At 38.8% G+C, this 14,373-nt stretch overlaps 2 protein-coding genes and 1 pseudogene across 2 annotated transcripts; 2 read left to right on the top strand and 1 right to left on the bottom strand.

Annotated features, from left to right (window-relative positions):
- The first annotated feature begins 1,021 nt into the window (after nucleotides 1-1,021).
- On the top strand, nucleotides 1,022-2,834 carry LOC149042781 (uncharacterized). The gene has a single exon (XM_089213509.1). It carries the CDS (start codon nucleotides 1,140-1,142, stop codon nucleotides 1,983-1,985), a length of 846 nt encoding a protein of 281 aa, XP_089069635.1. The 5' UTR covers nucleotides 1,022-1,139; the 3' UTR covers nucleotides 1,986-2,834.
- On the bottom strand, nucleotides 2,686-4,232 carry LOC149042780 (uncharacterized). Its single transcript, XM_089213641.1, has 2 exons — nucleotides 3,877-4,232; nucleotides 2,686-3,751 (listed from the first exon to the last, which is right to left on the bottom strand). The coding sequence occupies exons 1-2, from the start codon at nucleotides 4,113-4,115 to the stop codon at nucleotides 2,686-2,688; spliced, it is 1,305 nt and encodes a 434-aa protein (XP_089069767.1). The 5' UTR covers nucleotides 4,116-4,232.
- A 7,507-nt stretch (nucleotides 4,233-11,739) lies between these two features.
- LOC149042779 (uncharacterized) lies at nucleotides 11,740-12,484 on the top strand (annotated as a pseudogene).
- Nucleotides 12,485-14,373: the final 1,889 nt, after the last annotated feature.

Genomic DNA, 14,373 nt, shown 5'->3' with positions numbered 1-14,373 from the left:
GATCCTTTATGGGACTGGCAGGATATTACCGAGATTTCATCCCCAACTTCGCAGCTATCGCAGCTCCCCTTTCTGACCTAACGCGGAAGGGTCAACCAAGTAAAGTAGGGTGGAGTGACGCCCACGAGAAAGCTTATCAGACTATTAAGATTGTAATTGTTGTCGAGTTAAGTATTATTTCTGTTACGTATTAGTTTTTTTTTTGTATTAGTGACGCTTCGATATCATATGTCAGACCTTGTGCGTTGTCGTTTGCGGTAGTTTAGACAAGAGAGCTTATTGCGAGTGTTTCTGTGTTCATTGCGACTCATTCAGACGTTACAGAGAGGACAATCGGTAAGCGACCTTATTATTGTATTGATTTCCTTGTTTTCTTTTCCTGTTATCGAATGTTGCATTGTTAGCTGTGTTTGTGCTCGTGTAATAGCCCACTTTGGAAAAGAGCGGTAGAACCGAAGTCGCCACGCAAGCGCTTATGGGATTGTTTGGGGGGGCGCTCAAGTCGGCCATCTTGAATTATGCCCAAGCACGTAAGTTGTTGTGTGCCTTTGTGCACCAATAATTTCAGAAACTCCTTCGGATTGACGTTTTATCGAATTCCAAAAGATGAAAGTATTCGCAGAGAATATGTCCGTTTACTAAGAAATGATAATTTGAAGATAGAGTCCGACAGTACACCCGTTTGCTCTGCGCATTGGACTGGAGGTAGTAAGCTCAGCAGAACTCACCTTCGATCGATATTTCCTTGGAGCAAGAAGGAAAAGGAGCGACGGATTTTGTCCAGAACGGAAGCGACTGCAAATACAGCAAGCAAGAAAAGAAAAGTGGACGTGGGATCTTCTACCGAAATTGACGAAGGGACTCTTATTGAAATTGATCACGAGGAGTCCATTTCGGCCTCTTTTTGCGATGCAGCGACACAAACTGAAATGACTGTAGAAATGCTGGATCGAATGGAAGCCGAACTTAAAGAGATGAGAGAGGAAAAGGAAAGGTTGGCAAGGGAGAGAGACAAGTTATCAAGGGAGTTAAAGAGACTTCAGCATGTAACGAAAAATCAGAAATTTGACATTGTAAAATTTAAGGACAGCCCTGAAGATGTCGAATTTTACACAGGCCTTCCCCACTGGGATGCACTTATGCTCCTTTATGACCTGGTCAGTCAGAAGGCTCAGAGCCTGAGCTATGGCAGTTACGAAAAGAAAGACAGTGGTTCAGAGCAAAAGCTTGGAAGGCCCAGAGCATTGACTTTATTTGAAGAGTTTGTTTTGACTTTAATGAGACTAAGGCTTGGCTTGTTTCAAAAGGATCTTGCACACAGATTTAATGTTTCTGAAACTACTGTTTCTGTTGTGTTTAACACTTGGATTCGGTTTATGAGGATTGAACTGGAGCCTTTAATTTGCCTCCCCAGGAGAGAGCTTCTACATCAGTTCATGCCAAACATTTTCAAGGAACTTTATCCAAGGACAGTTCTAATTATTGATGCTGTTGAAATTCGAGCAGAGAGCTCCTCATCACTTGACATGCAGTCAGTGTGTTATTCCTCGTATAAAGGAACAACAACTATGAAAGGACTAGTTGGTCTTTCGCCCACTGGAGCCCTGGGATTTTTAAGCGAGCTTTACACTGGTAGCATAAGTGACAAGGAGCTTACCAAAATGTCTCATGTGATTGACTACTTGCATCCTGGGGACAATGTCATGGCAGACAAAGGCTTTGACATACAAGATGACTTTGCTGCAAAAGGGGTTACTGTAAACATACCTTCTTTTCTTAAAGGAAAAACTCAGTTCAGCAGAGAAGAAATGGCACACAACAAAAAAATTGCTAGCCTGAGAATACATGTTGAGAGATGTATTGAAAGGATGAAAAACTGGCATATTTTTGACAGCAGAATTCCTTTAACATTGGCTCCTATTGCTAGTGACATGTTTATAATCATAGGGGCACTTACAAACTTTTTACCACCTCTCATTGATTAAAGTCTAACGCATGATTCCAGAAATGTCCATACTTTCCCATAGGAGGGTTTTTTCATTTAAACCCTTCCAACCCCCGCCGCCCCCCCGGAATTTCTAGTTTGCCTTCATACTTTCCCTAATAAACCTTGGCTGTTGGGTCCCCCTCCCCTCAGATTTTCGAAGCCCTTTCATTGGGTGAGTATGGACTTTCTGGAACCATACAACAATTTTTCACTTTCTACTTGTACATAAAGCAATGTTTTTCTCCAAGCAGATAGTGGAATCTTATTTAATAACCTTTCTTGATTTGCCTCATCTTCAATAATATGCAAGATTGTTCACTCAGACTTTGATTATTATGTATTATAATCTGTGTATTTGAGCTCCTTCTGTTAAAAAAAGCCATACACACAAAGTAAATTACACACGTTAAATTTCTTAGGGATATTATTTTAGATTTAAGGTTCAACCTTGTTTACATGGAGTGAGGTTTATCTTATTAATGCCTTTCATAGAACTTTCCCGAATTCAACCTAAGTGATTACGAACAATGATTTCAAGTCAATTCTGGCACAGACAAAATTATTGTAAATTTATCAAACCACATGAAAATTGTTCACCCCAACCTTGAATTAAAATCATTATTCGTGGGCATCGAAGGCCAATGTAGGAAAGTAAGTTCAACAACATACCAGTTTAGCAAATTAATTATGTACGTCAGTCAACATCCTCTCATGTCAAATCTTGAAAGGCCATATTTAACACGTGGATAAGCAAGTTCTACAAGAATGTGCTCATTGTAAAATGCCTCCAGTTTTGGGAGCACTGAACTCCAGAATTTACGATCAAAGTTTACTGTCGAAATGAAAACACCTTCAATGTCTACAAATGATCTGTCTGTAAGCTCTTTAACTCCCTTAATCACCAGATCCACCCATGATTTCTCTGTAACAAACAACTGTTGCTGGACTTTCTTGCCTGTCTTCTTGCCTGTCTTCTTGCCTGTCTTCTTGCCTATCTTCTTCTCAATCTCCTTGACACGGTGCAATAAATTATACATGTCAGTGTTTGTATTCGGGTACTGCTGGTGTGGTGCTCTAACATCCCTTGTTGATGGAGGAGATTTATCCTCACTCTTGCTTAGTTTGCCATGTTGATGTTTTTTAAATTTGGCTTTAGCAATTGGCAGATTGTCAATCTTTCTTTTTCTTGGGACATTCCATGCACATGGCTTTGAAGTGCAAGAAAGTGCAGGGGTTAAGGAAGGATTTACAGGTGCTTTACTTTGTTTGAAGAACTCCTCCAGTGCAAATAGTGTTGAAGTTACATGGTTGCAACGCCTGTCAACTCCAGCTGGGCAACCATCATAAGCTGTTACTACACTGCCATCTTTGTTGAAAACAATGAAGCAATTATACAACACTGTCTTTTTCATTGATGGAAGAACTTGACTTTTAACATAAAACTTTCCGTCAGATTCCCTGCATTTAATGCTAAGGACATGGCCAGATTTAAAAAAATTGTATCCCTTGACAAGAGGTTTTGCTGTGGATAATTGCTTCTTAGCATCACTCTCTTCAATCATGTACCTCCATATTGTACCAAATGATATAGCAGGTAAAATATTCAAATCCTCTGTAAATCCGTCCACTGGAAAGTTTTCTTTGAGTTTTTTAGCGTTATTTTCTTCCATGAGTCCCAGGTCTGCCTTAGCTTTAGCCAAACGGATTCCACCATCAGGGTCCTTTATCTTCGAGCTTAGGCCACCAGCAATATAGTCTTTTACCCTGAAACACAATAGACAAAACACGAACGTATTAACGATGTTCTCAGAAAATTGTCGACTAGCATCGTAATGTAAAGCACAGGGGGCAATAATAAGAGTTCTCGAATAATTTCAAAGCTTTCTTACCTTTGAACAAGCTGCATTTTCTTTCCAGTTGTTTTAGCTCCACGGCAAAGAAGCCATCGCTGCAGCTGTTTCACGGTACATTCTTCTGGTATTTCCCGAGGTAAAATTGCTCCTGGTACATCTTCTTCTCTTAGCTTTACGCTGTCAGATTTGTTTCTTTCGATAACTTCGACCTTATCGCTATTTTGCTCTGTTAAAACCTTGCTGTCACTACTACATTCCGCGCTAAATTCCGCCATGTTTTTGTTTTACTTACGTCCCCCCAAACAGTCCCATAAGCGCTTGCGCGGCGACTTCGGTTCCAGGCTACCGCTCTTTTCCAAAGTGGGCTATTGATATGTATTCGTGTCATAAAATAGTTATTTTAGTTTCAGTCCTTTAGTATCACTTAGACTATGTTTTTTAATTGTATTTTAGTTTGACGGTTTTGGACATCAAGTCACAATTAGTACGAATAAACTACGTTTGCAATTATAGTTGGTCTTTGGTGTCTCGAATCAGTATTTCGCTCGATGTCCTCGCATTAAATCCTGTGTATCTTTGGAACATTTCCGATGTTGTTTCGACGCCTGGAGCTATAAAGATTATTCTCACCAGTGATCCAGTCTTGCGTCTACCGGATCCTGAAAAGACCTTTGTTCTAAGGACAGATGCTTCAGACTACGGGATTGGCGCAGTTCTGATGCAAGAGCATGAGGGCAAGTTGTTTCCCATCTGTTATGCAAGTAGAAAGTTGAGTGACGCCGAGCGTAATTATTCTACAATAGAGAAGTAGTGCCTGGCAGTTGTGTGGGGTATCAAGAGATTTCATATGTATCTATACGGTGTACGCTTTGTACTACAGAACGAACCTCTTAAGTATATGAACAGTGCAAAGTTCACTAACAATCGTCTGATGCGGTGGGCTATGTTCTTTCAGAGCTACAACATGAAAGTGGAAGCCACTAAGGGATCAGAAAACGTTGGAGCTGACTACCTAAGTCGTGTAACGGAATGAGGAGATTAATGGACTATCATATGCTGTTTATCTATATAGACGATTTTTCGTTTTAATGCAGAAATTTTACAAATTTTTTCTCAAAGAGGGGGCTATGTTACGAAAAATTTTCTAAGTAAAGTCCCACAACATTCTAGAACCCGGAGTCATCTAGACGTGATCTTCTAGTAAAAGGAACATTCTGGAACGTTCTATTCCTTACATAATTGTTCAAATTTAGAAACCGTGTTAATCTACTAAATTTAGTTCTTTTGAGAAGTTTCTAGATCCTTATACTTTATGTATATAAGAGCGACAGTTCCATCGAACAGAGAGAGAGATTTGCGAGGAAGCTTAGTGCTATAGAAACAAGAAGTCAACTATGTGGAAATAAAACAGTTTGTTGTTGTTACCGACGATCCTGAGTTTTGTCTAGGAACAACCCTGCTCTACATCGACGCTCGTAACAATTATTTTCATAGCAATTTCTCAAACAGAGAAATCTCCTTCCGTTGCATTTTGAAACTCGCAAATGGCGTGAATTTGGACTATATCTTCTTAATCTCCCCTAATTTTAGGTCACCCAACAAATGGATCCCCTTGAGAGATGGTTACTATCTTCTGAATTCATTTTATGCTCTTCAAAGAGAAAAAATTGAAGTTTTATTGTTCTAGTGGTCATGTCTGAACTGTCAACTTTAAACAGGGACTTAATGGTGTTGCTGGCACTCCAGTTTGTGACCTTTCAGCCAGCCATTCAGGAAATTCTGGAGAACCATAATACCGGTAAATGACTATTTTGTGTTAAGTATTCTTAAAAAACGTATTTCATGCAAAATGAACAATAGTACTAGTTGCAGCTTTCCATCAATCTCCACCGCCCTCTCTTGTCTGTAATTGAGCCCAAGGTTGTAGCATGATGTTAGTAATTTTTTACTTGGGTCTAATTTCTGCCCAATCTGCCTGCAACATCAGAATAATTTATTCAGAGAAAACAATTGGACTGTTAAGAATTAAAATGGATGAATTTTTTTTCTGTAGGTTCATAGACATAGTGTCATCGAGGGAGCCACAGAAAAAATTGGAAAAATTAAATAAATTTATCTGGAAAAGTCATCTCGACTTATCAGTAAGTAACTGTGTGCTATGAATGAATACCACTGTTGCTCATAAACTTTTATTCCATTTGATGGCTTCTAAAGAAGCCATTTTCATAAAAACAGCATTTGGCTCACTAGATGCGTCCCGTGAAATAACTCTTCATAAACTTGACCTGAACTTTCTCTACCGGAAGGGGAGCTGTTTTTTCCACCTTATTCATCTAGGAAGGAAAGCCACTTGCCAAGAAGCACCTTCAAGTTGACTGGAGCGTCGATGCAACATTTGCCGCCTGTTACTGTTACATTAGGTGATGAGGTTTCTGCTTCTCAAATACAGAGAGACCCAGTCGGATTGCTCTGCGAAATGTGGAATATCTCAGGACATAATTTAACTTTAATTTCCCGAAAGAAATTTGAAGAAAGATGTTTTTAACATTTACAATCGACAAGTTTAAAAAGGTCAAATTTGTATCTCTGGAAATGTTAATAAATGAAGGCAAACTTTAACTGTTGTAAAAGGCCACTGGTATATGCCGCTTCCTGGTAAAACCCATATAGAATAAAACCTTGGCTATTGAACTAAATTACTGGAAAGTTTTAGCTCTGGAAATCCAATATGTAGGGGAAAGCCACAGAAATAGTAGCAACTGTGCTAAAGAGCGTCACCCCTGATAATCTGGTGAACTCTGGTGACGTTTAGCCTCTTTTACGGCTATGAACAAGGCCCTAGGTGTAAGTGAGTTGTCACATTCAGAGCATTTGTATTTAGAGGCCCTAACAGAAGTGAACCAGAATGCAACCAGCTGGGATACCCATAGACAAGTGCTTTCGATTATGGCAGGGGTTGGAACTGTCAACGACATTTCCCATTGTATCCTGGGATTGACGAGATACCGATGCTTCCTGGCTAATCTTCATGGATCACAGTTTGGCCGAGGTGCTCAAGTTGCACAACAGCCTACCACACGAATACGAGTAGACTTGAGGCAGCTTGCTAAGAGCTAAACGAGTGAAGGAATGCTGTAAAAGATCACTCAAGTGTCAAGAACACAAGGTAGATGAGAAACGAAAGACAATCGATGTCAGTGGCCTTTCCGCACAATTAAATTTCACAGCAAGGCAGATAACACTCTACCAAAGTAAAATTCCTGTTGAACTTTGCATGAAATAGTATAGTATAAGAATGATTGACAACAGCGATCAAGTGAACAGTTTGCAAATTCTGCATATGCCCTGGTGTGGAACCCAGGTAAAAATCCTAATAAGATATAACAAGATCTTATTTCCTTGTATAACTTGTCTTTGCAGAGCAGTAAAATCTGGCAATTTTCCCACTGACTATTTCATTCATTTGGCTCTGCTCATTACAGCAATGAGACACTTACATTCTGTAAATGTCTATCCTGTGTCAATGGAAAGCACATAAGTTTTACTGGACAATTTTGTTCCACTGCTTCCAAGATTGTACAATGAAAGACAGAGCACTTGTAACAGTCAGGTATTGCTTCACTTGCTGAACAGGGTACTTGAAAATGGGCCACTTTTATTTACTCCTGCCTTTGTGTTTAAATCTTTCATTGGACATCTTAAAAATTTGTACAATGGCACGCAAGGAATTCCTCACCAAACAATTGAAAACCTGGATTTAAGTCAATCATACAAATCTTTCTTAGCAAGTAATTGTAAAGGTAATGAGGAAGTTAAACACTTTGCTCCAGTACTATGAAAGTACTGTGAAAGATGTTGAGCAAGGCATGTTCTTTTTGCAACCAATTGTTCAAAAGGAACTTTCTGTTTATTCTGATGGTTTTGAATAAAAAATTTTGAATGTAGCTATTAGTTTCCTATCGAATGAAAAAAAAAGTCAGTTTTCACAGTGTACAGTATTCCCAGAAGGGAAACTTGTGTAGCTACATTATACATCTTATTAAGAATCCTACAAGAAATCCTTTGAGATCTAACTAGGATATAACATGATTCTTAGAAAGATCACCCTAAAGGATCTTATTAAGAATCCTATGTAGACAGAGGTGTTAACATCACATAAGGATTATCTATTCAGGTAAAAGTTTGCTCTTTATAGCTTAACATTTTCAGTAAACCAAAACGGGAATGACACAATTTTGTTATTATTTCCAACTTTTAATACACATCTGCAAAGCAAAAACAAAAAAAGGAGAAAACAAAACAAAACAAAAAAAGAGGTGGCATACCAAAAAGAAGCAGGCAGGAATGCTAAACTTAAGTTCTTTTTTACTTCACCAGCTTTATTCATCAGAATCAATGTATATTTAATTGAGCCATCTTGCTGGCATATTTTAAAGTACCCACTAACAAATTGTATGTCAAACGTTACACCCCCTTCAAACAAGCTTGAACTGCAGGTTTGTTGTGTGTAACATCAGTAGCCTTTTTGTTTTTTGGTTTTTTTAAATGAAATTTTGCTGGTTTTTCTGAAAACCAGATTTCCAATGATAGACTCCTTTCAATTTAATGGACAAGAAAAGTTTAATGTTTGGCCTTTGAGTGCTTTCCAGTAGAGCTTCCACCACAAGACAGATACAAATATTGTAACATTCTTTTGACAGGTCTTTGGTATGGTAAGAACAAGCCATATATGAACTGTTTGTGAAAAGATTTTTTGGTGAAGTTACAGAAGCCTCTGAATTTTGTGAGTTTAATGATGATAATAGTTGCCCAGTTCTTTCAGTTGTTTAAATCCAATCGGTTGTTTCCATTTTACCAGCCATAGCCATACTCCTATACACTGTACATTAATGGGAAATTTGGGTGCGGTCCATGCAAACATCAAGGTAGATATGTTAATGAGTTGAGAGCATGCATATATGAATATTTACCGTTGAAAGACGAACAGCAGAGGAGACTTTTGAATTTGCCAGAGTAAGCGAAAATACATCAACACCAATATTTGTCATCAAAAGAAAAATTGTTTTCAGGAACCCTGTTGGTTTGCCAGATAATACTGCAATTGATTGGATACATGGAGTGTGTGAAGAAATAATGAAATGACAGTTGTTCAAACTTTGGTTGGACAACCGGTTTAGTGGAGAGCAATACAGTCTTTGAGGCTATAACAAAGAACTGGGGGAAGTTTACATATCTATAAAAGTTCCACATGATTTTGCATGGAAACAATGAAGCTTTAGTGACTCCACAAAATGCAAAGCCTCTGAATTTTGTATTTTTGTCCTATTCACTGGCCTTCCTCGTCTTGTAGTTTGTTCAAGAAGATAGCTACAGGAATCAAATGCACATAAATTATGTCACTCAAGTGATGTTGACTTTTCAGAGGAATACACTCATGTTCTCATCAAAACACCTCAAAAGAAGAAACTTTCAATCAGTGATGAGCCACTTTATGATAGTCATGGCCCTGGAATCCAGAAACACCCCAGAAGGAGGATTGCAGACCCCATGAAACTTTAAGTTGTGAGTAAGTCTGAAAGTGACCAGTCTGAAGACCCAGAGAGTGCTCCAGAATCCACCTGAAGAGAGCGAACCTGAAAATTATGACACTGAGAGCAACAGTGACATGAATTTTGGAATAAACCATGCCGAACTTCCATTGTATAATGGATCTACTACCTTAACGGCTGACCCTTGTAGCAAGTAGATGTTATCTTCATCCTCTATTTTTATTGTTTTAATTTCTTTCTGGCATCCTGACTCTTTGACGATGTCCAATTTTCACCTGGTTACCTGTGCTTTAGTTGTCAACTTTGGAAAGAGCTTCCTTTTTGAGATGTTTTTGACGATGAAGAGGTTTGAGTTGACACTCCAGACATCAGTAATATGAAGGAATCTCCTTTTGCTCTAAGTGCACAAGTCTCTGATCTCAATGCGATTTTACAACACCATACCCATAATTTAAGAATCGCATACCTAAATGTGAATTGTGTGGCTGGCTTTAAATTATTAGAAGTGAAATCACTGATACTCAAGGGTTTTTTTATGTTTTTGTAATTGCTGAGACAAAGATAGATCAAGCTTTCCCCGATTCAGAGTTCTAAGATTGTAATTGATTTGGAGGAGGTCTTCTTGTTTATATTGGAAGAGGCCTGAATACAAAAAGAATTAATCATCTGGAAGGCAATTACATCGAATCTATTGCTCTGCTTCTACAGCCAATGAGGTCATCAAAAGAGACACTGTTTCTGTGCACATATACATTACCAAATGCAACTAAACATCTGTCAACTAAACCCAACTAACATCTGCCACTAAACCCAAAGCCGCAAAGTATATGCATGTAAATAGAAGCAAAAAAGTATCTTTGATAACCCAAGAAAAGATGTGAAATATAACTTCAATGTATCCTTTAAGGTGTTTCAATGTTGGTCACTGAATGGAATACTGTAAAAACTCGTGTATAAGCCGCACCTTTTTGCCGAAATTTTGAGTAAAAAATCGCGGGTGCGCCTTGTACACGAGACCATTGCTCTCAAAGGAAGTAAACTGGCTTGTAGGGGTCACAAATTGAACTGAAAACCTTCAGTAAATAAAGATTAAACATATTGAAACCTGTTGTTGATCATTGCTTTCAGTAGAAGTGGTGGCTCCTAAAGGAGCCGTTTGTTTGCATCTTCAGGTTCTATACCTGAATCTTGCTCGCCAGTAGTTCCTTTAAGCGTTTCATCTGCACTTTGTTTGAGCAGTTAAACTCTAACTGGCACAGAATCTCCATTCCTCCGCACAGCTGCTTACAGTGTTGTCTACGACCGATCACTTCAACGCTGATTTCCCCACTACGTGCAAGAACATACCACGCTATTCAAGAGAATTTGCAAGGCAAATGACCCACTGTTTCGTTGTCCTTCACTACTTTCATGGCATGTTTGTCCATTGGGTTATTAAACTCTTGTTTAGCAACAAGCTTTTCCCCGAATGATGGTTTCCATACGTCTTTATAAACATGATATCCATGCACAGCTGATGCGAAAGCGAACGTTTCCATGTTGTTTACTGATCGTGGTCTACTGTGTGATTCCGCCCAGGCTTTGTATAATGTTTTTTAGCCAATCAAAGAAGAGTGCTTCAGCCTTTGGACGTGTCCATTAACAAGCCCTTCAAGGACCGCATGCGGGCAAAGTGGTAAGACTGGATGTTGGCTGGACAGCACAGCTTTACTGCCGGGGGTCGCATTTGTAAGGTTGGGCTTGACGAGATCTGCAGATGGATCAGTGACGCCTGGGACGACATACCACCAGAGATGATCGCCAAGTCGTCTCCCAAATGCTGTATCACCAACGCATTGGATGGCACAGAAGACGAAGAAATCTGGGAAGAGGAGTCGGACTCAGATCCATTTGAAGATCTTGATGAAGTAGATGGTGATGACCAGCTGTATTATGCTGATCACTTCAAACGACAACTTACAGAAATTGACCCTGAATGCTTTGAGAACATTTTTGGTGAAAGCGATGGCGAGGACTTTTATGGTTTCTAAGCAACTACAACAGTTGTTGAACATTGAACACTGGTCGATAGAATGAACTTTAACAGTATATTAATGCTCATGTAAATAGTTTTTGCTTTTCTTGTGAAAATAATACTGAACCGTGTTGTAGAAGATTTTGCTTTGAACAGGGGGATCATGTGATGACGCCAAGCTGAACGGACGCGGCTCCGAGCTCTCTCTATGAAACTTTCAAAATTTTGATCCTTAATAGGTTACTATGACCGCGTTATAATCTTTTGAGTTTATTAATTGGTGACAAGCGAATGTCTGCTAGACAAACAAGGTCGAAAGCAAAGCAACGAACCGAAATGCCCGACACTGAAGCGAAGCTAGATGCAGTACTTGCGAAGATGGACGAATTGCTCGCCGCTAAAGATGAACAAGAGTCGAAGTTGAACGCCATCCTGATGAAGCTAGAAAGTTTGGAAAAAAGTCAAAAGAAAACCGCTCAGGATGTCGACAAATTGAAAGATAGTTATAAACTTTTAGACCACGATGTGACCGAGGTTAAAAGCGCTCTTGCAGAGAAGGCAAACCGCAAAGAGATAGACGCCCTGAACAAGAAAATTGAAGACTTGGAGAACAGGTCCAAGAGGAACAACGTGATCATATGGGGTTTAAAGGAAGGCGCCGAAAAAGATTGCAGCTCCGTAGAAGAATTCTTAGAGGAAGAACTTTTCAGTAAGCACATGGGCCTCGATAATATTGAAGTCATGCGAGCGCACCGTACGAAGATCAACCAAGCGGCTGCGAGCGCTACCGCTCTGCAGTCAAGGCCTATCCATGTCTACTTACTTAGATATCCTGATAAAGGACGAATTTTAAAGGCTGCAGCAAGATAACCCTTTCTGCGACAGTCAGATATTCATATCCAACGACGTGTCAAAATCAGTTCGAAGTGAAAGAGCCAAACTACGGAAAGATCATTTAAAGCAACTTAAAGAAAGAGAAGGAGTCCAGTTCGTGTTCATCCCATGGTCAGTTCCCGCGCAGATACTGTATAAAGAAATCGATTCTGAAGGTCTCAAGTCCTTTAAAATCAGACACGAGTAATCCTTATGTTGCTGTTTTGTTGTCATTATATACTGCGTAATTGTATTTATAGCTAAATGAACTGTATGATTTATAGTTTTGTGTACAATTTTGGCGCAGGCAAAACTGCTTGTCACTTTTAATACCATAGTATAATACAACCATTCGCCATGGAGATCTCGGCGAAAGTGTGCAGCAACCGAGATGGTAAGTGCGCTTTCGTTTGTTTGTATATTTTGTGTGTTGTTGTTTTGTGTCTGTGTTGTACTTCTTGTTCAAAACTTAAATTATTCTCTTACTACTTTTACATTTGTTTTGCTATTCTATTCATTTTCCGAGCAAATAGCACCTATTATAAATGTGATAACACTTAATTATTCTTGCATTAAGAATGCATAATTTGAAAGCTAAGCCTGAAAGCATCAAATTTCTTTCCTTGAATGTTAGAGGCCTAGGCAACTTTCATAAACGTAGGGCAATTTTTTCCTGGTGTAGAAAGCAAAAAGCCGATTTAATATTTTTACAAGAAACTCATTCCACAACAGAACGACAGGATCAGTGGCGAAAAGAGTGGAGCGCTTCTATTTTATTTTCACACGGCAGTACAAATGCTAGAGGTGTTGCAATTCTCATAAAGAATAGTTTGAACATTATTATTCAACAAAGTGAAATAAGTTCGGATGGCAGGTTTATTGTTCTAAAAGCTGCTATTAACAATGAGATATACACAATTGCAAACATATATGGCCCAAACAAAGACGCCGATGCTGTCAAGTTTTATCGTAATTTATCAAAATTATTAAGAAATGACGAATTTGGTAATGAAGAAAACATTATTATAGGTGGAGATTTTAACTGTCCTCTCGACATCACACTTGACAAAAAAGGTGGTTTACCGATTCCTCGAAAATATGTAATCAACTCTATAGATGAATTGCAAAATGAATTCAGTCTGCACGACATTTGGCTCAAAAAAACCCAACATTGCAAAGCTTTACCTGGGGGCGTTGTTCACCTTTTATATTTTGCCGACTAGATTACTGGCTAATATCCGATGAATTACATGATTTGGTAACTAAGGTCGATATCATACCCTCGATCAAAACAGACCATTCCGCTATTTTTTTAGAACTTGAAGAAATCGAATCAAGTGGAAGAGGAGCTGGCTTCTGGAAACTAAACACTTCTCTATTGGCAAATGAAAATTATAAACATATGATAACAAACAATTTACCGACCTGGCTGGATGCAGGTAAAGATATACATGATCCTAGACTTTTGTGGGATTGGATCAAGTTTAATATAAGGTCAAACTCCATCATATTCTCCAAACAAATAGCTTCCATTCGACGGAAACAAGAAGAGGAATTAAATAAACGTTATCAGGAGGCAGTCCTAATGTTTCACACAAATCCTTGTAACAATACGCGTCTGGCACTAGAAAAATCTAAGCAGGATCTTGAAGCACTGTACGAGGACAAAGTAGAAGGGATTATACTACGCGCAAGAGCTCGATGGCACGAACACGGTGAAAAGAATAGCAAATATTTTTTAAATCTCGAGAAACGCAACCATGTTAAAAAGCATGTAAGAAAGCTGCTCATTAGTGGTGTAATTTCTACTGACCCCTTTATGATTATGGATTCACAACGCAAATTTTATAAGAACTTATATCGTAGTAGAAATATTAATCTAGATAATGCAGAATCATCTATTTTTTTCGATAGTCCAAATTTACCCAGTATTTCACATGATTCAAGAATAATATGTGAGGGTAGAATAACTGCGGAAGAATGCCAGAACTTTCTCAAAACTTTTCCAACTGCAAAAACGCCAGGCAACGACGGGTTACCCATTGAATTTTATAACACCTTTTGGCCATTCCTTAGTGATACTTTGATTAATTCATT

The sequence above is a fragment of the Pocillopora damicornis genome, chromosome 7 (genome assembly GCF_964200805.1).
Source record: "Pocillopora damicornis chromosome 7, jaPocDami1.2, whole genome shotgun sequence".
NCBI classification, from domain to species: domain Eukaryota; kingdom Metazoa; phylum Cnidaria; class Anthozoa; order Scleractinia; family Pocilloporidae; genus Pocillopora; species Pocillopora damicornis.
The sequence above is the reverse complement of the archived record's forward strand: the minus strand, read 5'-3'. Positions and strand labels throughout refer to the sequence as shown.